The 25,695-nt window shown below is 41.4% G+C and overlaps 1 protein-coding gene across 5 annotated transcripts in view; it reads right to left on the bottom strand.

The window, feature by feature from the left end:
- The window catches only part of Ccdc171 (coiled-coil domain containing 171), a 314,303-nt gene that overhangs the window by 221,514 nt on the left and 67,094 nt on the right, over window positions 1–25,695 (bottom strand). For all 5 annotated transcript variants that reach the window (XR_008213754.1, XM_052716877.1, XM_052716878.1 and 2 more), the window contains one exon: window positions 12,515–12,653. Coding sequence is in view for 4 of the 5 variants with exons in the window: in XM_052716877.1 (XP_052572837.1) it covers window positions 12,515–12,653 (139 nt within the window). In the remaining variant the exon portion in view is untranslated. The remainder of the gene's footprint in view (window positions 1–12,514; window positions 12,654–25,695) is intronic.

A 25,695-nucleotide genomic window follows, 5' to 3' on the forward strand; every position in this document is an offset into this window, starting at 1 on the left:
TCTTGTTAATTTAGCTATATTTTCAAATAACCAACTTTTGGTTGAGTTCCTCTTTTTCTTTTTTTTTCTATTTTTTTTTTTTTTTTTTTTTTTTGGTCTTTCGAGACAATATTTCTCTCTGTGTAGTCCTGGCTGTCCTGGAACTCACTCTGTGGACGAGGCTGGCCTTGAACTCAGAGGTCTGCCTGCCTCTGCCTCTCGAGTGCTGAATTAAAGGCATGGATTTCCTCTACTTTTAATCTCTTTTTCTTTCCTTTCCTTTTCTCTTTGTTTCTTTCTCTATTGGTCTGAGGTTTTGTTCAAGTCTCTAGAGTAGGATGTTAGGTTCCTGATTTGAGAGTATTTCTTCTTGAACATCCTTCTTAAGCACACTACCATCCTATAAAGTTTGGTATGTTTTCTAAGTATTTTCTAATCCCTTTGTGATTTCTTTTTAACCTACTAGCTATTTGGAGTGTGTTCACTAATATTCTCATATTTGCTAATTTTCCTCATACTGTCTTCTATTATTGATTTCTAATTTAATTCTATTATATTCAGAGGCTTTATATAATTTTTCCTTTATTTTTTTTCTTTAGGCAGTACTAGGAATTGAACCTAGGGCTTGTACATGCTAGGTAAGCTTTCTATCACTAGCTATATCCTCAGACCACTCTGTAAATTCTTAATCCTTTTAAATTTATTAGTTTTTCACATAGTCTAGACTATAGCCTGTGCACAAAAGTTGCATTTGTACTTGAAGAGTGTGCTGTACCACTGATGGATGTGGTTCCACAGATATTTGTAAGGTCAAGTTTGTTTACAGTACTGTTGAGTCTTTTGTTTGTTGGTATTATTCCTACTTGGGCTACTCACTACTGAAAGTAGTGTACTGGAAACTGAAATTACAATGCTGTTTCCACATTCAATCAGGTCAAACTTTGCTCCACATATTTTGGATCTGTGTCACTGTGTGTGTGTGTGTGTGTGTGTGTGTGTGTGTGTGTGTGTGTGTGTGTGTGCGCGTGCGCGCGCTAGTTTTCCATGTCACTCTGTGCGTATGTGTGTGTTAGCTTTCCATGATACCTTGACCCTATCATTGTAAGATATGCCTGTTTACCTACAGCAACATTTTTATTTCAAAGTCTATTTTGGTTGATAGCACTCCAGGCCCATGCGATTGTTGTGTGCACTTTATTTTTATCCTCCATTTTATAGCAATACATATATTGCATTTAATACTCATCAAAACCTCTGTGTGATAAAAACTGTTAGTGCTATTTTACAAATGAGCGAACAGATCACAGGAATAATCACTATAGGTCACACAGCTGCTTTGACATGGGGATGGCATTAAAACTTAGTTCAATCTGTCTCCAAAATGTGTTCTTTCCTGCACAAAAAATTAAATATCAAGTGGAGCAAGCCTTTAATCCCAGCACTCTGGAGATAGTGGCAGGTGGATCTCTCTGAGTTCAAAATAAATGGACTCATGAACAGACAGTTCTCAAAGGAAGAAACACAAATGGCCACTGAATGTTTTTAAAGTGTTTAACACCCACAGACTCCAGTCCCAAGGGATCAGATGCCCTCTTCTGGCACCAGGCACACAATTAAGTAGTATGCAGACATACATGCAGACAAAACTTATAAAAATAGATAAATAAATAATTTTTAACTTTCTCTTTATTTATTCTTTGTGTCATTCACATCATGCATCTCAATCCCATTCATATTTCCATCCCTTCGTACCCACCCTCTGCCCTTGCAACGCCCCCCTCAAAATGAACTAAAATTTAAGACAAAGGAAAAAAAAGAAAAGATCTTGTCATGGAAGCTGTAGTGTGACACAGTGAGTCATGCAGTAAACCCTTTTGTCCACATATCTTTACTTACAAGTGTTCATTGCAAAGAGTCATTAGTCTGGTTCGAGGACTCTGGTTTCTGCTACACTATCGATGCTGGGCCCTCACTAGGACTCCTCTTGGAGATCCTGTTGTTGCCCTGTGTCATGGAGATCCTGCAGCTTTGGGTCTGTAGGACTGGCCCCTTCACATGCTCCAGCAGATCACAGATGGGGTGGATACAGGGGTGGGCCAATTCATAATCCTGGTAGTTGCAGGGTCGGTCAGCCCGCCAGCTCTCCCCGTGCTCACCACCAGGAGGAGCTCTCTAGAATTGCCCTGGCTAGTTCACGCCTTGCAGCAACAGCCAGTTCTCCTGCTTTCACATCCTCAGGGTCAGTTCTCCCACGTCTACGTCATCAGGGTCAGCTCTCCCACCCACCACGGGCAACAAGGGGTGGGGGGGGGTTGAATCTCGCCCCCCCAATACCACCCACCATAAGGCATATGGAGGGGGTAGGTCTCCCACATTCATGTTTTGGGACCAGTTCACCCACACCCTGTCAATAGGGTCAGCTGTGCTTGCTGCCCAAGCCAGGTTCAAGGCTCACTTTGCTGAGTGCTGCCATTGGTGAGGGGGAGATTCAGCGGCCTCGCCCACCACAGGTGGCAGGGTTAAGGAATAAATCATGTTTTTAAAACGACTTTGAGATTCCATCTCACCCTGTCAGAGTGGCTATCAAGAAAATTGACAAGGCTGACAAAGACTTTACCACAAAAGGAAACCTTATCTCCTGCTGACTGGTGTAAGCTGGTACAGCCATTATGAAAGCAAGTATGAAGGTTTCTAGAAAAGACAGAGCTAGAAATATCAAATGATCCCACCATATCTCTCCTACACATACACCCAAAGGACTACAACCTACCGCAGAGAGATTTGCACATCCATGTTTAGTGCTGCACTCTTCACAACAGCAAAGAAACAGGAGCAGCCTAGATGTCCACCAGCAGGTAAATGGTTACTGAAAACAAGATATATACACACAAAGGGACTTCGCTCGCTGTAGAGGAAAATGAAATTGGGAGGTTGGGGAGATGGCACAAAGGTTTAGAGCACATACTATTCTTCCAGAGGACCTGAGTTCAGGCTCTGGGCACACTCGGCTCACAATTGCCTGTACTTCCAGTTCAACAGGGATCTGTTGCCTCTATGAACACTACACATACACACACACACACACACACACACACACACACACACACACACACACACCACTTAAAAACAGTAAATCTAGAAAAAGAAACATTAATAAATGGGCAGGAAATAAACGGATCTAGAAACTATTCTATGAAACAAAGTGACCCAGACTCAGAAATACACACACTGCATGTTCTCTCTCATGTGGTGTGGTGGTTGGAATGAGAATGACTCCACAGACTCATATATTTGAATACTTGGTCTCCAGCACATGTCAAAGGAGAATGCTCACCTCTTAGCCATAGGCAAGCACGGAATATATAGAGGGGTCTAGGACAAGGCATAACCCTTCCCCCAAAGGACATACCCTAGTGACATACTTCCTCTAACAGGGCTTCATTTCGAAGGTTTCTACCTGTTCCCAAAAATGCCATCAAATTATGAGTCTATCAACAGATTGGTCTGCTAATTAAGTCAGAGCTCTCATGATTCTATTATCTCCCAATGACTGGGTCCACTACCTGGGGACCAATACTTTCATATTTCAAGCCTTTTAAGGGATACTTCACATACAAGTCATTACAGGGCCTTCATATAAATCAAAATCAATCAGTCTCTCTGTGTCTCTGTCCCCCTCCCTCCCCTCTCCCTCTCCCTCTCCCTCTCCCTCTCCCTCTCCCTCTCCCTCTCTCTCTCTCCCCCTCTCCCTCTCTCCCTACATATTATTATCATTTTATTTTTCCAAGGCTAAAACTAAGAGTTATATTTTCCAATTTAACTGACTTATAAATTTAGGAATCAATCCAGGCCCATATAATATTGCCTAACTATACAAAGACACACACTTGATAGACACTACTTAACAGTGTTGGATATTGAGGTCACTAAGAGAGACAGTGATATTTACATGAGCTAAAACAGTGCTCATGGTAGTAACACTATTTTCCTTTGTGAAAAATAGCAAACAATAATTTTTATTAGATTTTTAGAATAAAATATCCACTAATCCATAAGTTTTGAACATGTTCAACAAAATCAGGAGAATGCTCTCTATAAAATCCAACAGGACATTTGAAGTAAAAATATCAAAGAACATTAACTTTACCACAAAACGTAACAATCAAAGAGCACCTCCAAAATTCCATCTAATGACAGCAGTCATTATTATTATGCAATAAGTTAAGTCTCCAAAGCATAGAAGATGTTCACATGACTTTTCAATCATAAGATCTTCAGAGAATAAAACATTCTTTTCCACAAAACCTCATGAGAACTAGAATTCCCTTTTCAATATATGGGCTCTCCTAGAGCTCTCGCTAAATATTACTGAGTGGCAGGAAAACAAACTCAGGAAATGATGGACTTAAGGAAATTTCATTGAAGAAGGCACCAGGCAAGTCATAATAACAGCAATTTGAAAGTGAAGGCTCCCCTGTTTCCAAAGCAGAGAATATCAAAACTCAGCTCTGCCTGGCAGAGCTGCTGCAACACTGAGCTTCAGGCTAGTTTAATGAGCATAACTGCTGAGCAGCTTATACTAGAAATACGGTTTTATTCAGTAGCTGATTAAATCATTGTTCAATTCGAAGGTTTTAAAATTGAAAGCTACATTTTTCATTAAAAATCTTAGTTTTTTTGGTTGTTTGGTTGTTTGTCTAGTACGCATATGTGAGGAGCAGGTATGATGCACATATGAGTCCAGGAGAGGGCGTGGGAGCCCCTGGAACTGGAGTAACAGGGGGTTGAGAGCCACCCAAGGGAGGTCTTAACCAAAATATTTTCTAGGCAAATTCTTTCAAGATTCATGTCCTATGTTCACGTGAACATGAAACTAATTTTCTTCACTTTTAAGTGTCTTAGGTTGAAACTCAATTCTATGACATTAAAAATCACCATATGCCAATAATTTACTAACCAGACAATGAATAAGAATTTCACTGTGGCTTGGGCAGTTTGTGGGGCCCCTAGCAGAGGGACCAGAATTTATCCCTAGTGTATGAGTTGGCTTTTTGGAGTCCATTCCCTATGAAGGGACACCTTGCTCAGCCTTGATGCAGGAGGGAGGGGCTTGGCCCTGCCTCAACTTGATATGCCAGACTTTGTTGACTCCCCATAGAAGGCCTGACCCTCTCTGAGGAGTGGATGGGGGGATGGAGTGAAGGAAGAGGTAGGGGGACAAGAGGAAGGGAGAGAGAGGTAACTGTGGTTGATATGTAAAACAAAAAAGAACTTTCAAATTAAAAAAAAAAGGAAGAAAAAAACTAAACTAAAAAAAAAAAAGAATAACTGTAATTAAACTCACCTGGGTTTATATCTGTTAAATAAAGTTTTAAAAACTCAAAGAAAAAAAAAAAGGCTAGACAAGGGGTGCAGACCTTTGAGCCCAGCACTTGAGAGGCAGGCAGATCGCTGCAACTTTGAGGCCATCCTGGTCTATTTAGTGACTCCATGCCAGCCAGAACTACATAGTGAGGCCCTGACTCAAAAAAAAAAAAAAAAAAAGAAGGCTTTTACCCAGATTGGACTTTTCCAAAATGATGTTCTATATTTATATTATATGTCTTGAAAGACAGGAGTCATCACTTCGCGGGTGCTTGCTAGCACTTTGTATATCCTATACGAGGTCGTCTTAATTCTCTTTTAGACCCGAGCCTTAGCGTACACTGTGCCAGGTTACACAGCGTTACTTCTGTCTCAAGACTGCATGAAGCCCTGGTGTCTTATTAATATCATCATGGCTTCACTAGAAAACTAATGAGGAAAGTGGCTTTAACCTTTCTCTTCCAATGCAGCAGAGAAACTTAAGACCAGGGCTTGAATAATGGTCCTGAACAGGATCTAAACTAGACACACGCTGTCAGCATGAAGAGAGAGCTAGCCATGAGTGCTCTATGTTGCCCCTCTGTCTCCTTTCAAATACCAAAATGCCTGTGCTTAAAACAAATGTAAGAAATAATGACTACACAGGACCATGAAAACAATTTTGTTCCCAAAATGAATAAACCAAAAAAGGAAGAGGTAAAAGTTTCTTCATGAGTCAAATTGTCTTCATATGAAAAAGTATTAATTCAAAGCATAAACCAGAGTTTTAAGACATAACACTACAAAATTTCTATTTTGTGGCTTTAAACTTTCACTTTGATATTTTTATTTCTGTTTTCTTTTCCTATTTTGGGGTGTTTCGCATTGTTTGTGCATTTCTACATGTGTATGTGCACACTTGTGTAGGTGTGGGCCCCTGGACATGTAGAGGCCTGAGGCTGATATCAGGATTGGTTACCCTTCCACCTTACTGAACTCAGTCAATGAAACCAGATTCGCCAATATGGCCTGTGTTACTAAATGCCTTGCCTTGGTTTGTTGAGAACAAAATCAATAAATGAGTATGTAAAACTATTTAGTTAACTTTGCATTACAAAAGGCTAAAAAGGTAAATTTTATATTCGTATATTTTACCATAACAAGAAACAGAGAAAACAAAAGCATATGTGCCCTACATGGATGGATAATGCAATCCCACAAGCCATGAGTGATGAAATGAAAATCCCAGAGGCAGGTGTAGGATACCTCCCTATTAGTTGTTGGTCAGGAAGGCCCCAGAGGCCCCCAAAACAGTACAAGCTATTGCAATTGCTCTTGTTCACCCACAGAACTAGAACGGGAATACCCTAATGCTAAAGACACCACACGCACTGGTTGTAGGACATGGAAAAATCAATACCGAACTAAACTGGAAGCTCCCTCCCTGCTGGCTTTTAGACAGTTCCAGAAGGTGCAATGCAGGCTATAGAGGAGTCTGCTCGTCAGCAGTTTCACCCAGCTACGGCTCTTGAGTGCTACGGTATCAGCCCGTCAGGGAAGATGTGCCCACTGGTACAATGATGCTTGGCTTATGGGAGTGTTCTAGCTTCGTTGCTGGAGCTGTCATGAAATACTCTGAGCCAAAGCAATAGAGGAGAGGAAAGGGTTTACTTCAGATTACTGGTTACTGTCCATCATTGAGGGAAGTTGGGGCAGGAACTTAAGCAGAAACCAGGAGGAGTGCTGCTTGCTGGTAGCTTACTCATCCCGAGGTATCTTTCTTATACAGCCCAAGAACACCTTCCCAGGGAACAGTGTCGCCCACAACAGACTGGGACTTCCTACATCAATTAACAACCAAGACAACCCCAACAGATAGCCCACAGGTCAGTCTAATCAGGGCAATCCTTCTACTGATACACTCCCTTCTCAGGGACATCTAGATTGTGTCAAGCTGATAGTTAAGATTTACTGGGATAAGAGGTGACCAACTGTCTTCTGATTGGATTTGAGGTCCAATTCAGAGGAGAGAATTCATGCCTGCTTCCATAAACCTGGTCAAAAATTCATTTCTGGGAAAGCATAGGTCCTGAGGAAAACTCACTGCTGTTGTTTTAGTAAATACCTGTGTTTTGTTCTTGGCTGTGGTCAGGGAGTTTCCTATTGCAATGGATGGCTGGCTGTAAACACAAAGTCTGGTCAAAATGCTAAGAACAAGGGACTGCTGAGTGTCTAACCCTAAACAGGACATTCACCTCACCCACTCTATGGCTCAGAGAATGGTAGAGAAAAGGGAGCAGAAAGAAATGAGAGCTGGGTGGTGGACAGAAGAGCTATGAAATGTTGTCCTGGAGGCATGACATGGCCCTTGCAATCATGGACTCAGAGCAAGTGCAGCTACCTGCACATGGACTGCTAGGCCTGTCAACCATCAGTCACACAGGTGGAGGAGGGGTTCCTGGAGCCCTATTCCTCCCCGAGGAACCACTGGCTACTTAGAAATGCTGCAAGAGAGAGTAACTGTCTTTCAAGTTGTGTAGCCACTGCTGGGCTCTTGTTCCAAAGGATGGTTCCACACTCATGCTCATGTGGACAGCCCTGGTTAAACTGAGTGGGTCAAACAACTAAACAAAAGACATGGAAAGGACTTCGGAAAGGACTTTAGGGAGAATGGGGTTGATGACAATAGGAGGGAAATATGAAAGGGTGGTAGGGAGAGTAACCAGAATGTACGGTATACACATGTGTGCGCGTTAAACCGTGAAAATCAATTTCCTTATGAAAGACAAATAAGGGGGCTGAAGAGCCGGCTCAGAGGTTAAGTGCACAGGCTGCTCTCCCAAAGGTCCTGAGTTCAATTCCCAGCTACCACATGGTGGTTCACAACCATCTACAATGAGATCTGGTGCCCTCTTCTGGCGTGCAGGCATACATGCAGGCAGAACATTGTATACATAATAAATAAATAAATCTTAAAAAATAAAAATAAATAATTGAAAGAAAATTCATTAATCCATTAGTTTTCAACTTCCTGTCTTTTTCCTTATTATCAACGTATCAAGATGACTAAAGGCAATGAGAGAGAAATAAGAAAATCAAAGAAACATGACAATAAAATTTAGAAAAAGCAATAAGTTAATAACTTTATAGAAAGAAAAGTATTCCACTAGCAATACTATTTTCTTTCAATAATTTTTCACTAAATAATATTTAAATTTCCTAATACAGTCAGGTAAGGAAATAACAGTAATTTCAAACAGGGTCAGCACAATGACTCAGCAGGTAACAGCACCTGCCGCTGCAGTTCCCCAGAAGAGAGAACCAACTTCCAAAAGCTGGCCTCTGACCTCCACACACACCCACATACACATCCTGCACACACACCCACATACACATCCTCCACACACACCCACATACACATCCTCCACACACACCCACATACACATCCTGCACACACACCCACATACACATCCTCCACACACACCCACATACACATCCTCCACACACACCCACATACACATCCTGCACACACACCCACATACACATCCTGCACACACACCCACATACACATCCTGCACATACACCCACATACACATCCTCCACACACACCCACATACACATCCTGCACACACAACAATAATAATAAATAACAGGAAACTTAAAAAAAAAACAGAAAACACAAAAGGCCTCAGGTTTCAAGTCTCAGGATTGCAGAAACAAACACCAACAATTAAAAGTGAAAACGAAAGGAAATAGGAGAGGAAAAAAAGCAGAGAGATGAAAAAAATAAGACATGCAAGAAAAAGACAAAATGATACATGTGTATAGAAATGCTAAAATGAAACTATGATGGTAATCTCAATTGTCCCTTTGATAAGAAGGACCTCTGGACACAACTACCAGGAATCAGACCAGCCAACCACCCACCCACTATGGTACGCCATTCCCTGGGCTGGGATCCTGCACTGCGTAAAACAGAGGAAGTGAGCTTGCCCAGGCAATCATCACTCTGCTTCTGACTACAGATGAAATGTGACCAACTCCCTCATGTCCCTCTGCCATGATTCCCTCATCATCAAGGACTTTAGCCTTCCACTGTGAGTCAAAATAAACCCTTTCTCCCTGAAGTCACATTTGATAGAGTATTTAATTACAGCAACAGAAAAACATAACTTAGAAACTCTGTCACTGTGTGCTAGCTTAAATAACATCATCTTTGTATCTTAAAATATAACAATATCTTTGTATCTTAAAACATAAGATATAAAGAATTTGAGAGATAAAAGAAATAGAAAACATTATTAGCTGAACACATAAACTGCACATTACTTAGGTTGCAACCCAATAACTTTTAAACATCTCTTTAGTTCTGCAAATGCCTTTGGTGACCTATCAAGCTTTAAAGAAACAATTAGTCTACAATTTTTAGCACCCTTACCAAATGTTCAATCATGTTCAATACAAAGAATGTCAAGCAAACCAAAGTTTCTGATGAATTGCAACTTGCCTTAGTTTAGACTATCCATCAACATGTAAAAGTCAAAATAAAAACTCTACTGCAACCAAGTCAAGTTTCTGATCACAAAACACCCATAAACCCTGTGGTCAATTAAGTTAGTCTTGCTTTTTCAATCTACTTATTAGAGCTCTAGGCTAGGACTAGGAGAAATTGTGCAACTTACAGCAGTGATAACGTCTGAACTCTGCACTCTTACACTCTGACCCACTTTCCAAACTACTGAGAACAATGTTTAGTAAGCAAGCAGACCAAATCCAGCAATCAGCTCAACCACCCTAGGGTATTTTCTCCACTGATTCATCCCTTTGAACTAAGAGTTAAGAACCAGGACACGCACAACACTGCTCAGTGTTTGAGTGCTTGCCTAGAATGCAGAAGTTAAAATATAAACTGTGGGGGAAAACACAGACCAGTCTATGGCATCTGTGTTACACATATCAGTGAATGTACTAAGCAAGTACACTAAGCAGGAAGGTCTTTACTTTGCAAATCCATATTCAGACAACAAATGATCCACACAGCAAACAGGACTCGCCCTTGAATCTGAGCATACTGACCATCTTATGACGAATAGGGACTAGATATAATGCAGTAATATTTGAAAATATTGAAGAAGACCTAGAAAAATGGGTCAGAGATTGAGAGCACTGACTGCTCCTCTAGAGATCCTGGGTTCAATTCCTAGCACCCATGTGATGGCTCACAACTGTATGTAGTTCAGTTCCAGGGGACCCAACACCCTCTTCTGTCCTCCTTAGATACTGCATGCATGTGGTACACAAGCATACATTCAGACCAAAACTCATACCCACAAATAAGTTTTTTTAAATCCCAAAATAAAAATTTAAATACTGAAGAGTTTAAATTTAATTCTATAATTACCTTTCTTCTAGAAAGCACTGATTTGGCCACTGATTCTTTTTTTGTTTTGTTTTGTTTTTGTTTGTTCGAGACAGGGTTTCTCTGTGTAGCTTTGGAGCCTGTTCTGGAACTCCCTCTGTAGCCCAGGCTGGCCTTGAACTCACAGAGATCTGCCTGGTTCTGCCTCCCGGGTGCTGGGATTAAAGGCATGCACCACCACCGCCCAGCTGGCCACTGATTCTTAATATAACCCTTGTATTACCTTTTTGGGAAAGAAAAATATTCCTTCTCCTCAGGATGAAATCTCTAAGAGCTTTGGGACATAGCTGAAAGGGAAGCAGCCAAGTCTCTGAAGAAGTGTGCATGATGCCACAGGCGTGAGGAAGTGTGCATGATGCCACAGGCGTGAGGAAGTGTGCATGATGCCACAGGCGTGAGGAAGTGTGCATGATGCCACAGGCGTGAGGAAGTGTGCATGATGACACAGGCGTGAGGAAGTGTGCATGATGACACAAGGCGTGAGGAAGTGTGCATGATGACACAGGTGTAAGGAAGTGTGCATGATGACACAGGCGTGAGGAAGTGTGCATGATGACACAGGCGTGAGGAAGTGTGCATGATGCCACAGGAGTGAGGAAGTGTGCATGATGCCACAGGCGTGAGGAAGTGTGCATGATGACACAGGCGTGAGGAAGTGTGCATGATGACACAGGCGTGAGGAAGTGTGCATGATGCCACAGGCGTGAGGAAGTGTGCATGATGACACAGGCGTGAGGAAGTGTGCATGATGACACAGGCGTGAGGAAGTGTGCATGATGACACAGGCGTGAGGAAGTGTGCATGATGACACAGGCGTGAGGAAGTGTGCATGATGACACAGGCGTGAGGAAGTGTGCATGAGGCCACAGGCGTGAGGAAGTGTGCATGATGACACAGGCGTGAGGAAGTGTGCATGATGCCACAGGCGTGAGGAAGTGTGCATGATGACACAGGCGTGAGGAAGTGTGCATGATGACACAGGCGTGAGGAAGTGTGCATGATGCCACAAGGCTTGAGGAAGTACAGTGTTACTACAAACCATGTCTTCTTCCCCAATGAGGTTCCCCGAAACGTTACAGGATGGATAGGCATACAGCAACAACAAAGAGCATTTACAACATAACCGTAAAAGTAAAAAGTATGAAAAGATGTGTTAAAGAGTCAGAATTCTGATAGATGAAGGGAAAGGCAGCCAGAACAGTTAACAGGAACTCAAAATGCAGAGTCCTAGATTATATGACAAGAAGCTGGGCGTATTCTAATGCAACAGGGAGATGCTGGTACTTTTCAAACTAAGGGTGATTCATAAGAACATATCAATATTTTAGGAAAAATTGTGTGATAGCTAGCTTATTCACGATAGTCAATTTGGTTAGGTATTTATATAATTAATATTTATGTATAAAATGACTAGAAAATGATATAACTAAAATTATTAGATCTATTGCTTATAAATCCTGATTATCTTCCACCTAGGTAAAATCATTCTATGTACTTAAAGTAAAAAAAGAAAAATAATAACCCTTAAATACATTTCAAAATACTCTAAGAATATTAAGAATCATTAATCCATTTGGGTTTTCCCAACTGCTCCAAGTTAGAGAGTTATGTATATATTTCATGTAATTGGTTCTTCCAGTTTGAAACTTTTAACAATGTCACTAAAATTACTTTCATACTATTATCTCACGATACATGGTAAGGGAAAACTTGCTACACATCAAATATGGCCCAATAAAGTCATTGCCATAGGGTTTTTATCTTTATCCTTACCATTACAAGTTCCTCTTGTAACTCACTGTAACTTTTTTCATTATATTGGAGTCTCTTTGAAAGATCTATAATTACTTTCTTCTGTTCGTCGATCTCTTCACTTAGTTTCTTGTTTTTGGAGAAATACTCTCTTTCTAATCTGAAAAGTTAAAAATGTCAGAGCAGGTTTTTCAAATGTACTTCTCCTTCACACAAGTAAGTGATGTTCTATACATCATGTTTACGTGCCAAAAGCCTTTCTAATGCCCATTTTTCCTTTTTTTTAAATTAAAAGGTTTAAGGTGCATTCTTGAATGAAAGATTTTAAGGGAATAACACTTCTCCTTTGACAGTAGGTATCTGTACTGTGTCCAAGTTAATACGCAAAAGAGACTGGGATAGTATTGATGGGGTCTCACCATTATTTTTGATGAACAAAATCTACCCATCTAATTCAGTCAGTTCAGAAACTGCCTCAAGACTGATAAAGTCTGGGGGGCTGTGAGTGAATATGCATGTTGCATGCTCATGAGTGTGCAAGTGAACACACCTATGCATGCACACATGCATACACACACACACACACACACACACACACACACACACACACACACACACACACAACCACAGAGGCAACAGCAGGATATCAAGTGGTCTCCTTACTGACCCAAAGCTCATTGTTTTTGGCTGGCTGGCCATGCCTGCCTTCCCACATGGGTGATGAGGATTCAAACTTAGCCTCTCATGATTACTGAGCATGTGATCTTACTGACTGAGCCATGTCCTTAGCCCCCAAGAAAATTATTTTGAAGTCAGTGATAAGGTTATTAACATACAACAAAAATGAAGCAAATGTTTTTATCCCTATGAATAGAACTGATTTGGCATATGGAAAACTCAAAAAGGAAAAAAATCAAAATGTTCATTTATTTTGAAGACATGTTTACTGCTCTAGTTGGAGCTGTGAGCCTGGGAGAGCAGGGCCTAAAAATGAGGCAGACAAAAATCTCATGCAATAGCCAACTTTATTCAGAGCATCAGACAATTTATGCTCTGAGAGTTAAGAAGAATCACCAAATAAAGTATACAACACAAGGACAAGCTGCACATGACAAAAACATGTTTCTGTAGAGGCACATGAATAGCAACAGCTGAAGTAGACTCACTCCTACCCCACACCTGGGAGGAGGAACATGCAAACACATTCTAAGAACAATTCTGTGTTTTGAAGAAACAGAGATCAAGACTCTTGTCTTGTTTCCTTGGAGTTTTCTCACAAACACTCAGAATTATCACATGACTCCATTCTTGGACTGTGTTCTGATAAGGACACATAAATTTCTTTACAAAAAAAAAGTGCTTTATTATTTAAATATAGTTCGGGCTGATATTAAACTGTGTTTACAATGGTTTGGTTTTGGTTTGGGTTATTGGATAGAATCTCACCACGTAGCTCATACTGGGCTGGAACTCTTTTTGTAATCTACTATGCTGGCTTAAACTCAGTGATCTCCTCTTTAGCCTCCCCAGTGCTGAGATTATGTGAGAGAGCTATCACACGTGGCTGTGTATATTCTCATGTGGACATACGATGAAAGGCAGCTCATAAGCATTGTACCTAAAAAATCTTCATGCATGTGAATGACATCAATTCAATTAATGTCACTATTTTGGCCTGAGATCATCCTAGCAGCTGCAGCAGACCCATTTCTTCTGTCTTCAGCTGTAACACAGGGGACTAGAGTGATTCTGTGACCAAGCAGTACTGCACTCAGGCTAAAGGAAAAATAAGAAGCTAATTTTCCAATGGCACTTGCCCATATGCTGAACAGACATTTTCTTCCTCAGGGTACAACACAAACAAGTCTTGTACATTGTCTTTTGAACCAAAGATATTCCAAGGTAAATTATCTAAAACTAATAAATGTGTATAGAAGAATTAGATACTACATGTATACCATGTAAATCTCTTGGAAAGTAGAACAAAATAATGAAAATGGATCAAAATAAAGAAAAGGTATCTAAATCAGAAAATCAATCCAAGAGTCCCAATATATAAATGGTCAAAGTTCCAGGCTGAAACAACTCACAACAGGCCTGACATCTTGAGAGTTCTGAATGCTGGATCAAGAGAGAAGTATCCATAGAGTACAAAAGTCATCCATATTATTATTTCATCATGTATTACACAGTGAGTCTCTATAAATACATAAAGTAAAAGACCATTTGCCTCTGATTTCAGATGTAAACACTGAGTTTCCAGAGGAAACCACAGACCACAAACAGAAGAATCAAATGACTTCACACTTGCCCACCACTTGCACTGACCAAATAGCCAGCTGACCTATGAAAAGATGGGAAGACCAAAAGTCATTTTCAGAATGTGCCTGCAAATTCTCCCTGGTCTATAAGTTCTCCAAGAGGCTACTTTACGGTACAGCAAACCAATGACAAGGGGCAAGAGATAAGAAGTCAAGGGGCTCACAATGGAAGAAGTCAGAGGAATTCCAAGCAGGATGTTAAAGATAGGTCCTAACATGAGTACATACAGGAAATCTAAAAAGCCAGATGGAGACAGAAAGGCCCCTTAGAAAAAAACACAATATGACAGAATTTCAGGCCTACTAGACTTTAAGAATACCTAGAGGCTGAAGAGATGGCTCAGTGTGGACAGCGCTTGCTGCTCTTCAGTCTGGTCCCAGAGGTCCTGACATCAGGAGGCTCATAACCATCTGTGCCGCTCTGACACCCTCTTCAGGCCTCTACAGGCATCCACACACACATGGTATCCACTCACACAGACACAGACTCACACCAATAAAAACTACAAAAATTAAGTTAAATTAAAAATAGCCAGGCAGCCGGGCATGGTGGCACACGCCTTTAATCCTAACACTCAGGAGGCAGAGGCAGGCAGGTCTCTGAGTTCAAAGCCAGTCTGGTCTATAGAGTGAGTTCCAGGACAGAGAAATCCCATCTCAAAAGGAAAAAACGAAAGAGTTATTGAGTCACAAGCTAATCCCACTCAAGAGGTAACAAGGAGCTGCTTTCTCATTTGTCGACTCAGCAGCTCTCTAGTGCCGCTTTATAAAGCAAGTATTATTCTAGGCCTCTGGAGAGAACATGGGCAAAGCATATGGCAACAATAAAAAACAAAACATATGCCGGGCGGTGGTGGCGCACGCCTTTAATCCCAGCACTCGGGAGGCAGAGCCAGGCGGATCTCTGTGAGTTCGAGGCCAGCCTGGGCTACCAAGTGAGTTCCAGGAAAGGCGCAAAGCTACACAGAGAAACCCTGTCTCGAAAAACCAAAAAAAAAAAAAAACATATAGAAAGATTGCTATAAAGAAAAATAAAGACAAGTGATCCAAAAGTGGTGTAGGGGAAAAAGGATGCTGAACTCAGAGTACCACTCTGGGAGAAAAAGAAGAGGGAAGGAACAGGGGGACATTGTGTGAGAGAAGCAGACAGCAGAGATCAATCAGTAGAGGCTACTTCACAATATCTGAAGGTAGGAACAAGAGCATGGCAGAGCACGCATGTAATTTATAATCTGAGGTGGAGGCCTGGAGAGATGGCTCAGAAGGAAGAGGGTTTGCAAGAAAATGAGCTCCCGATTCCCAGCACCCGCACTGGGTGACTCCGAACTGCCCGGAAGTGCAGCTCCCCGGGATCCAACATCAGCTTCTGGTCTCCATCCACATTCCTCACCTGTTTTCTTCCTCTCCCTCCCTCTCTCTCTCTCCCTCTCTCTCTCCTCTCTCTCATACACACACACACTTAAAAATAGAATCTTTTTACAATAAAATACAATCTTTTAAAAACTAAAACATAATATTAACATCAAAGCAATAGCAGTAAAAATTAAGCAATTGGGGCTGGAGAGATGGCTCAGTGGTTAAGAGCACTGACTGCTCTTCCAGAGGTCCTGAGTTCAATTCCCAGCACCCACATGGTGGCTCACAACCACCTGCAATTAGATCTGGTGCCCTCTTCTGGCCTGCAAAGACACACGCAGGCAGAACACTGTATACATAATAAATAAAATAAATCTTTAAAAAAAAAAAAATTAAGCAATTGCCATCCACAAAAAAACCCGGGAGTCAAAGCCAAAGGCATCAGCGGCTGTTTCTCGTGGTCTTGGCAGTACTGCTTTACTCTTTAAACTATGTACCGGTGTTAGCTTGATAAAAATCAGTATTTTAGTCAAAATAACTATTATCCAATAAATACAACGTTAAATTTATGTGTCATTTGTGCCATTTTAAAAATTCAAAACCTAGGGTTGGTGCTGGAGAGACAGCTCAGCAGTTCAGAGCACTTGTTGCTCTTGTAGAGGACCCGGGTTCAGTTCCCAGCCCCCACATAGGAGCTGTCAACCACCCATAACTCTAGGTCCAGAAGACCTGACATCTCTTCTAGCCTCCGTAGACGCTATGCGCACATGGTGCAGAGACACACATGCAGGCAAAAACACCCACACACATAAAATAAAAATAATAAATCTTTTAAAAATTGAAAACCCTGAGCTGGAGAGATGGCTCAGCGGTTAAGAACACTGGCTGCTCTTCCAGAGGTCCTGAGTTCAATTCCCAGCACCCACATGGTGGCTCACAGCCATCTATAAAGAGATCTGATGCCCTCTTCTGGCCTGCAGGTGTACATGCAGATAGAACACCATATACATAAAATAAATAAATCTTTAAAAAAAAAATTGAAAACCCTAAGATCACTAAAATAAGGAGCAATGCCCTACTGTTAGCAATGTGCTATAAAGAAGCTGGCTCCTGCACCTCTAATGGCCACAAGCAAGAGGAATGTGTAAGGAAAGACAGGTCAGGGAGCTCCTGGGTCGATCCTCGGAGAGGCAGGACTTACAGAGCAGACAGCTGGGAAAGGAGAGAAGAGCAGGAAGCCTAGAGCCAGGATGCTTCCTTACTGGAGTCTGAGTGTTTGAAGTTCAGCTAACAGTTTGTCAATAGCATAGCATGTGTTTTTGAAAACAAGTAATATCTCTTCTGGCTGTATTTTAGCAAGAATGTAAATAATGGTGCCACTAAATCATAACACTGTTTTTATTCAGAAATATATTTAGGAAAATAAAAAAGCTCCTAATTATTGAGGAACACAAGAAATAAAATTTATCTGTAGTCCATTTAATGTCCTATCTTTAAAGCCATTTTAAATTATATTTCAATGTAGACTGGATTTGAGGCTTACCACAATCTTTTCCCTACTACTGTCCAACAATCAATTATATAACTAATTAAGATCAAACTATATTTGAAAATGCTCTAATTCAAAATCATTGAAAAGCTTCTCCTACAAGTTTTAAATTTAAAGAAATTTTATAGCTGAAAAAATATAGTAATAGAAATATGGTATGCTCCACCTAAAACAATTTCTTTCTTTTTTTTTTTTTTTTTTTTTTGGTTTTTCGAGACAGGGTTTCTCTGTGTAGCTTTGCGCCTCTCCTGGAACTCACTTGGTAGCCCAGGCTGGCCTCGAACTCACAGAGATCCGCCTGGCTCTGCCTCCCGAGTGCTGGGATTAAAGGCGTGCGCCACCACCACCCGGCCTAAAACAATTTCATACAGGTACATTCACTTTTAAGAAACTGTGAGTTAGAACTCTTGATTCTGAAATGCAGATTCTTCAGACACACCTTTTGCTGCCACCCAGTGAAATCATGGCAAGAAACAACTTTAACAGCCTTATCCAGGGACAGTGAAGACGTGAGGTGAAGGGTGACCATGTATACTGAGGTGGCCTTGGGGACTGGCACTTCTGGGCTCCATCTGGGCAGCCTTAAGCATGCGGGCTCTGGGCCTGGAGCTCATCTTGTCCTGCCAGGGACCCTCTGACTACCACACCATCTCCTTACCAACACCTGTTGGCCACTATGCCCTGGTCACTGTGATCTGTCAGGTGACCACTTTTCACAACTATGAGGACACTGCCCTGACAATTCAGAACCAGATCAGGTGGCCAGGCTGATTTAGCCAACAAGGGTTTGGCTTCTCCCATTCCACCCTCATTCCCATCACTCACGAAAGTGCAAGTTTATTTCCTAAATAAAAACAACTCAACCACTGAAAATATTCTGGGACCATTTACTCTATAGCTTCATTATGAGCTATTGCTCCATCAGGGCTTCACATCCTACCCTAAAATTCCTTATTCTCAGAACTATAAACTACAAGTGTGGTCCAGGGGCTGGAGAGATGGCTCAGCATTTAAGACCACAGGAAATCTACACTGGTGCTTTCCCATTGCACAGAGATTAACAACAAATGTTATGGCTGGTTTTCTGCGTGGCGTTTACCCACCAACCCCACAGATCCTCAGAGTTTTCTTGCGTGCGAGCAGCAAGAAATATAAGATAGAAGGACTTAGATTGTGGAGATAAATAGATAGAAAATAAAGGATAGCCTCGAGAGGGCCTGGAACCTATCCCAACGAGCCCTGACTACCTCTGCCCCAGGGTATTTATAGAGACGCCAAAGGGTGGAGCAAAAGACCTCCTCCCCCAGCACAGCCAAGTGCAGACCATCTCAGACACCTGCACTCAGGCCCGCGGTCCTAATCATCCTCTCTATGTAGGTCTGTTGAGTAAAGCCACGAGGAACCTGAAAACGGGCTCCCACAGTTTTCCCAGGACCATTATCTCAATTTTCTCAGGTTCCATAAAGATGCTGTCACCCACAGACAACAGGAAGCAGTCTAGAGAATACAACACCCACACTCCCAAGAGGTAGGGTAGCAGACCCAGAAAGACAAACACAATATGTTCTCACTCATAAGTGGATATTAGATGCAAAGCGAAGGTTAACCAGGCTACAATCTACAACCCCAGAGAAGCTAGGTAAAAAGGAGGCCCCTAAGAGGGACATGTATGGAGCACCCCAGGAAGGGGAAATAGTTAAGATCTCCTGGGTAAAATGGGAGAGGTGGTAGAAGGAAAGGGATGGGGTTTGGAACATGAGGGATCAAGATGGCCAAGTTGGGGGAGGGACAGAGAGGAAGAGCAATGAAAGAGGTATCTTGACAGAGGGAGTCATTATGGTGTTAGGGAGAAACCTGGTGTTAGGGAAATTCCCAGGAATCCACAAGGAATGACCCCAGGTAAGACTCCTAGCAACAGCGGAGAGGGTGCCTGAACTGGCCTTCCCCTGCAATCAGATTAGTAACTACCCTAATTGTCATCATAGAATCTACATCCAGTAACTGAAGGAAGCAGATGCAGAGATACACAGCCAAGCAACGGGCTAAGCTCCTGGAGTTCAGATGAAGAGAGGGAGGAGGGATCATATAAAGGGAAACCCACAGAGACAGGTGACCTGAGCTAGTGGGAGCTCAGGGACTCTGGATTGACAGCTGGGGTACCTGCATGGAACCAAACTAGGCCCTCTGAATGTGGGTGACAGTTGTGTGGCTTGATCTGTTTGTGGGGCCCCTGGCAGTGGGACCAGGACTTATCCTGGGTGCATGAACTGGCTTTTAGAAGCCCATTCCCTAAGGTGGGATACCTTGCTCAGCCTTGATACAAAGGGGAGGAGCATGGTCCTCCTGCAACTTGGTATGTCAGACTTTGTTGACTCCCCAAGGGAGGCCTTATCCCCTCTGAGGAGTGGGCGGGGGAGTGAAGAGGGCAGGAGCAGGAGAAGGGGAGGGAAGGGGAACTGAGGTTGGTATGTGAAATAAAAAACATTTTAAATAAAAAAAGAACAAAATCATGCAGAAACAACTCATGATCATAAACTTCCTATCACATACATATGAAAAGGAAAGCAGATAACAGGATTAGAATAAATTCTAGCTTAGCCATTCACAGCAACAAAAGAATTATTGTAAACTGCCTTGTGAGGAAGGTCTAATAATAACTACAAAATTTACATACCTATAAAAAATATTTAAAAAGAAGTGGGGTGGATGGTTTTTGGTTGTTCCATGGGTTATGAATGTTTGTCATCATTTAAGGGGTTGGTTACAAATTGTTACTGGTCACAATCATGGAGAAAGCTAAACAAAGGCTAGACTCGGGGATCTCTTTCTGAAGGGAAAAAGGGGGATATAGTACAGAAATGATGGGATAAAAGGGTGGATTGTTGAGTCCACTTTTGAACAACCACTAGTCTCAAATATTTTACAGTAGTATGGATTTTTGTACATTGATATAAATTTAAGGTTATTTTTGTTATACTGTATATATGTTTCTACTCTTGTTTAAGGTACTGTACCTATGCAGCTCATTTAAAAATGTAACGTAAAATTTTAGACCTTGAAAGCTATTTAGGATAATAAAAAAAATACAGGTTAATAGTCATCCATAACAATCAAACTTATAGTCATATTAGGTATGTTTTCAAGGTCAAACAGATATATTTTAGATAGATAGGTGCTCTTCAAACACTTCAAAGACTTACAGAATATAACATTTAAAATTTTTTTAATAACATAAGGCTTTTCATTGACAGTGAGACACGTCTGCTCCTGACAGTACCAATTTACCTCAAAAAAGGATGATGGACATTGAAGAACCTCCATATGAAGTTTGCTTTCAATGTAGCAAAGCTAGCCATTTGGACAAGAAACTGCCCTTGCCTCAACTGCTAACAGTATGCTGTCCAAACTGGACAATCAAGACACAAAAGAAAGTAATTGCTGAACTTTGCCAGGACAAGGTAGGCCAGTTCTTCAAAAATTTCTCCTTTACAAAAACATCTGTCAGATATTCTGGGCCCATAGGCCAAAGATGGATGCCCCAATGTTACAGAGGAACCTTGATCTTGGCAGCCAAATGCCTCTGTCATTTCTTAGTTTTGGAAGTTACTTGCTCTGCACTTCCTGTTTATTCAGGTAACATTATATCCTTCTGCGGTCTCTGATGGAGTTGAGGATGAGATAGTTATAGTTTTCTTTGTTACCAAACTCAAAAAAAGAAACTCACAAAAAAAGGTATAAAATATATAAGGTTGAGAGACACAAAAGTTTAAATTGTTTAAGAAAATGTTTTGAGGTTTAAAAAGACAGTTTTAAGATGGTAATACAAGTTATGATGAAAAATGGTTTAGGTATAAAACTTTGAATTCATCAAGGTAAGATAGAAAATAGAGTATTTTCTCCAAATATGCCAAATATAAATGGACTGGACATTGTGAATGTAATTCTTACCTGATAAATATCCTTACTGTTCATAGTGTTATTATGTTAGAGTTAAAACCTTCCCTTTTTATTTAGACAAAAAAGGGGAAATGGTGTAGAATACTCCTCTACACTGTGTGAAGATGTGTCACTGTGATTGGCTTAATAAAAAGCTGAATGGCCATTAACTAGGCAGGAAGAGGTTAGGTGTGACTTCTGGGGACAGAGAGCTCTAGGAAGAAGAAAGGAGGCGTCACCAGCTAGATGCAGAGGGAGCAAGACATGCAGGAGGAGACGTAAAAAACACAAGTCATGTGGTAACATGTAGATGAGTAGAAATGGGTTAATTTAAGTTATAAGAGCTAGTGGAACAAGCCTAACCTATAGGCCAAGCTTTCATAATTAATAAATTTCTGTGTCATTTTTTTTTGTGAGCTGGCAGCCCAAAGAAAAATTTGTCCACAGCTCAGTGGTTAAGATCACTCATTGCTATTGCACAGGACCAGGTTCAGTTCCCAGCACCTACATGGTAGCTCACAACCACCTGTAACTCCAGTTCCTGGAAACCCAATGTCCTCTTCTGAATTCTGTGGATATCAGGAATACATGGGCTGTACATACATATATGCAAAACACTCATACAACATAAAATAGAATAAATAAACCTTAAAAATTGTTTAAAGACATAGTTCCGTTATGACCCTTCCTTTGACTACAGACTGTTCAGACAACAATCCTCAAGGAATCAGAATTTCTCCAAGAATCTCATCCTAGAAGGAAAAGGCTGAAGCCTGATGCAAGCCAAAGCAGAAACCAATCTCTCAGAAAGCAATTTCATATAGCGTTGACAACTTGTCAGACTATCTGACAGAAAAGACTAGAGTCACGGGCAGGACTTCATGTTGACCAGGACTACTTAGTTATAAATACTCCTTGTCCTCTATTTAAACCTAACCCTCAGGACCCCAAAGATGGGCTGGGGAGTTAATGGACCCCTTTCTCCTGCCCAATGAGGCCATATTAAATAAATCCTTTCTCTGGCCTTTACTATTATTATCTCTTTAAATGGCCTACTGTGGATGAGTGACTAGACCTAGCTTGTTAGGGGTGCCAGGGCTCTGAGGCTAACAACATGGTAACAATTTCCTACTGCAACCCAGGGTCCATTCTAATTTTTAGGGCAGTACTACTAAACCATGCAATCCCAAGGCCCAGTAAATGACTGAGTGGCCTGCAACCCTCCACTTCCCTGTCTCATGTGGCTGTGGAGCCCTGCTGACACAGCCTACTGTGGACGACAAAGCAGTTAACCAAAGAGGAAAGCAGCTACCTTGCCAGGAGTTGAAAGTGAGGCTCAGACTTGCAGTTTGTCTGGGATTACTTAGGTCCCAAAAGGAAGAAGACACCCCCCCCTTTATACTACCTCATTCCCACCTTCTGTGAAGAGATTCTTAATGTACTACCTAAAGAAACAGGAAGTCAGACAATAGAACAGTTAATTCAGAACAAATTTCCCATTTCCTTATGAAGATAATTTCACCTATGGACACTTATTAAGGTGTTGCTTGTCAATGACTGGATTTATCAGGTGACATGTAGCACAAAATGTAGGATGCTTTTTGTAGACAATATCCAAATCCAGGTCACTAAGATCCACATTCTCAAAGATCAGAGGTATGGCCTAGAAAAACTGGGATATTCATACAACTGAGCTAAGTTCCTCCAGAACACTCCCAGGCACTGGAGAAGACAACCCTAAAAGTTTCTATTTCTAATCCTGGGGGTGTGGTCAATAATGGCCACAAGACTCTTCCCTATTGCGAAGATCAAGGGTCAATGATACTATGGCAAATTTTAGATCATGGGTATTTCATTGGGACTCTGGGAAGTGAAAGATGGTACATTGATCAAAAGTGACAGACAGACATCCCTGTGAAATGTGTATATGCTCACATCTCTCATAAGGACTTAAAAGGGCATTCCCCAGGAAGCCACAAACTTTGACAATGGCAAACTCTGGCTCTAGCCTTCAACAACAAGAAAAAGGACTTGGGAACGGTACCTCTGAATGGACACTTAGATCTCTGGAAAGCTAAAAATACATTATCTAAGCTCCTGTCTACCACTGCCATAACAATGTGTGTCTGGCCCATGGTGGTAAATGGTCAGGGTAACTAGTGGCTTCTCAAGCTCACATCTCCTTTCACTCCATGGCAGCTGTCAGACAACATCCAGTCTGTCTGTTCCAGGAATGAGGCACTGCAGTCAGTCAGTGAGCGTCTACACACGTCATCACTGTGGGCACAGAACAGGGATTCCTGCTACTCTGGATCAGAGCTCAGCCATTTCAGACTGTTAGGGGTCCCAGCCCAGATTAGCCAGGGAGAATCAGACACGAGTGTTTACCTAATGTTCTTTATATTCACTGCTACAACTGGTCTAAACTGGATGAAAATCTTTTTGTGAGGAGGCTCTTAGCCCTCAGAGCCCCATGGAACTATGCTAGGCTCTGGACCTAACAGCAACTCTCTCCCAAAATGCAGATTCATACCAGCTTCCACCTTCAGTCCTTGTTTGTTCTTTCCATCTTTATTTTTCCAGCTATGGAAGACTTTCCTGTGTTAGTGGGAACACCAGAGTCTGCCTGTGGTTTAGGAATTAGTAGGAATCTCTGTGCAGAGATCCAAAGTGGGTGTTGTTTTCATTTTTGATAGTTTTGTTGTGGTTTGTTCGTTCTAGCAATCAGAATTTTACTTGTTTTCCTTTCTGGTTTCTCAACCAAACATTTTCTTGAACTTCTACCCTATCGACCATACAATCCAGCTAGACCACTCCTGGGAATATGCCCAAAAGACTTTATCTGTTACTGCAGAGATACTTATACATCCATGTTCAATGTTGCCCTATTCACCACAGCTAGGAAAGATTCAACCTAAATGACCATCAACTGACGTATGGATAACAAAAAGGTGATACATGTGCACAATGGGATATTACTTAGCTGTTGTGGTAGTTTGAGTGCAACTGGCCCCTATAAGCTCATAAGGAGTAGTACTATTAGGAGGTGTGGCTTTGTTGGAGTAGGTATGGCCCTGTTGGAAGAAATATGTCACTGTGAGGGTAGGCTTTGAGGTCTCATATATGCTCAAGATATTGCCCAGTGAGACACACCACTTACTGTTGCCTTCTGATCAAGATGTAGTCAGCAACATGTCTGCCTGCACACCACCATGCTCCCCATCATGATGATAATGGACTAAACCTCTGAAACTGTAAGCTACCATCTCAATTAAATGTTTTCCTTTACAAGAGTTGCTGTGGTCATGGTGTCTCTTCATAGCAATAGAAACTCTAACTAAGACAGAAGTTGGTACCAGTGGTTGGGGTATTACTGTGATAGGGCCTGATCATGTTTTTGTTTGGAGAAATTTGGACTTTGGTACTTTGGGTTAGGAAAGCAGTGGAATGATTTAAGCATTGCTTAATGGGCCATGCTAGTAGAAGCATGGAAGACATTGGTACTGAATGTGATTTGTTGAACTGTGGGTGCCTAGATCAACAAGTTTCAGAGAAGAACAATATTAATATGTGGCCTAGAGATCACTCTTGTGATATTTGAGTGAAGAATGTGGCTGCTTTTTGCCCTTGTCTAAAGAGTCTGCCTGAGGCTAAAGTGAAGAGTTTTGGATTAATTCCATCGGCAAAGGAAATCTCAAAACAGCATATAGACTCTGTTGTATGGTTATTAGTGGTAACTCTAATAAAGATTTATCATAAAAAAGAGCAAGCTGAGCAGGGTAAATTACAAAATGTAAAATTTAAGAAGAAAAGGAACAACAGAAAGTAGAATGGAGCTAAGTCCTATGTTCAAGAAGATAAACCGATTAAGAAAAATAGAATAAAGGGAGTGGTGAGTTTAGGGCAAGACCCCATTCAGCTAAATTTCCAACTTCTGAAAAGAATTTTAAAAAAAGTAAAACCAGGTGTGGTGGAGTATGCTTTTAATCTCAGCACTTGGGAGGCAGAAGCAGGCAGATCTCACCCAGATAAGTTTCCAA

The sequence above is a fragment of the Peromyscus californicus genome, unplaced genomic scaffold (assembly GCF_007827085.1).
Source record: "Peromyscus californicus insignis strain IS unplaced genomic scaffold, ASM782708v3 Scaffold_5__1_contigs__length_169319896, whole genome shotgun sequence".
Lineage (NCBI taxonomy): Eukaryota > Metazoa > Chordata > Mammalia > Rodentia > Cricetidae > Peromyscus > Peromyscus californicus.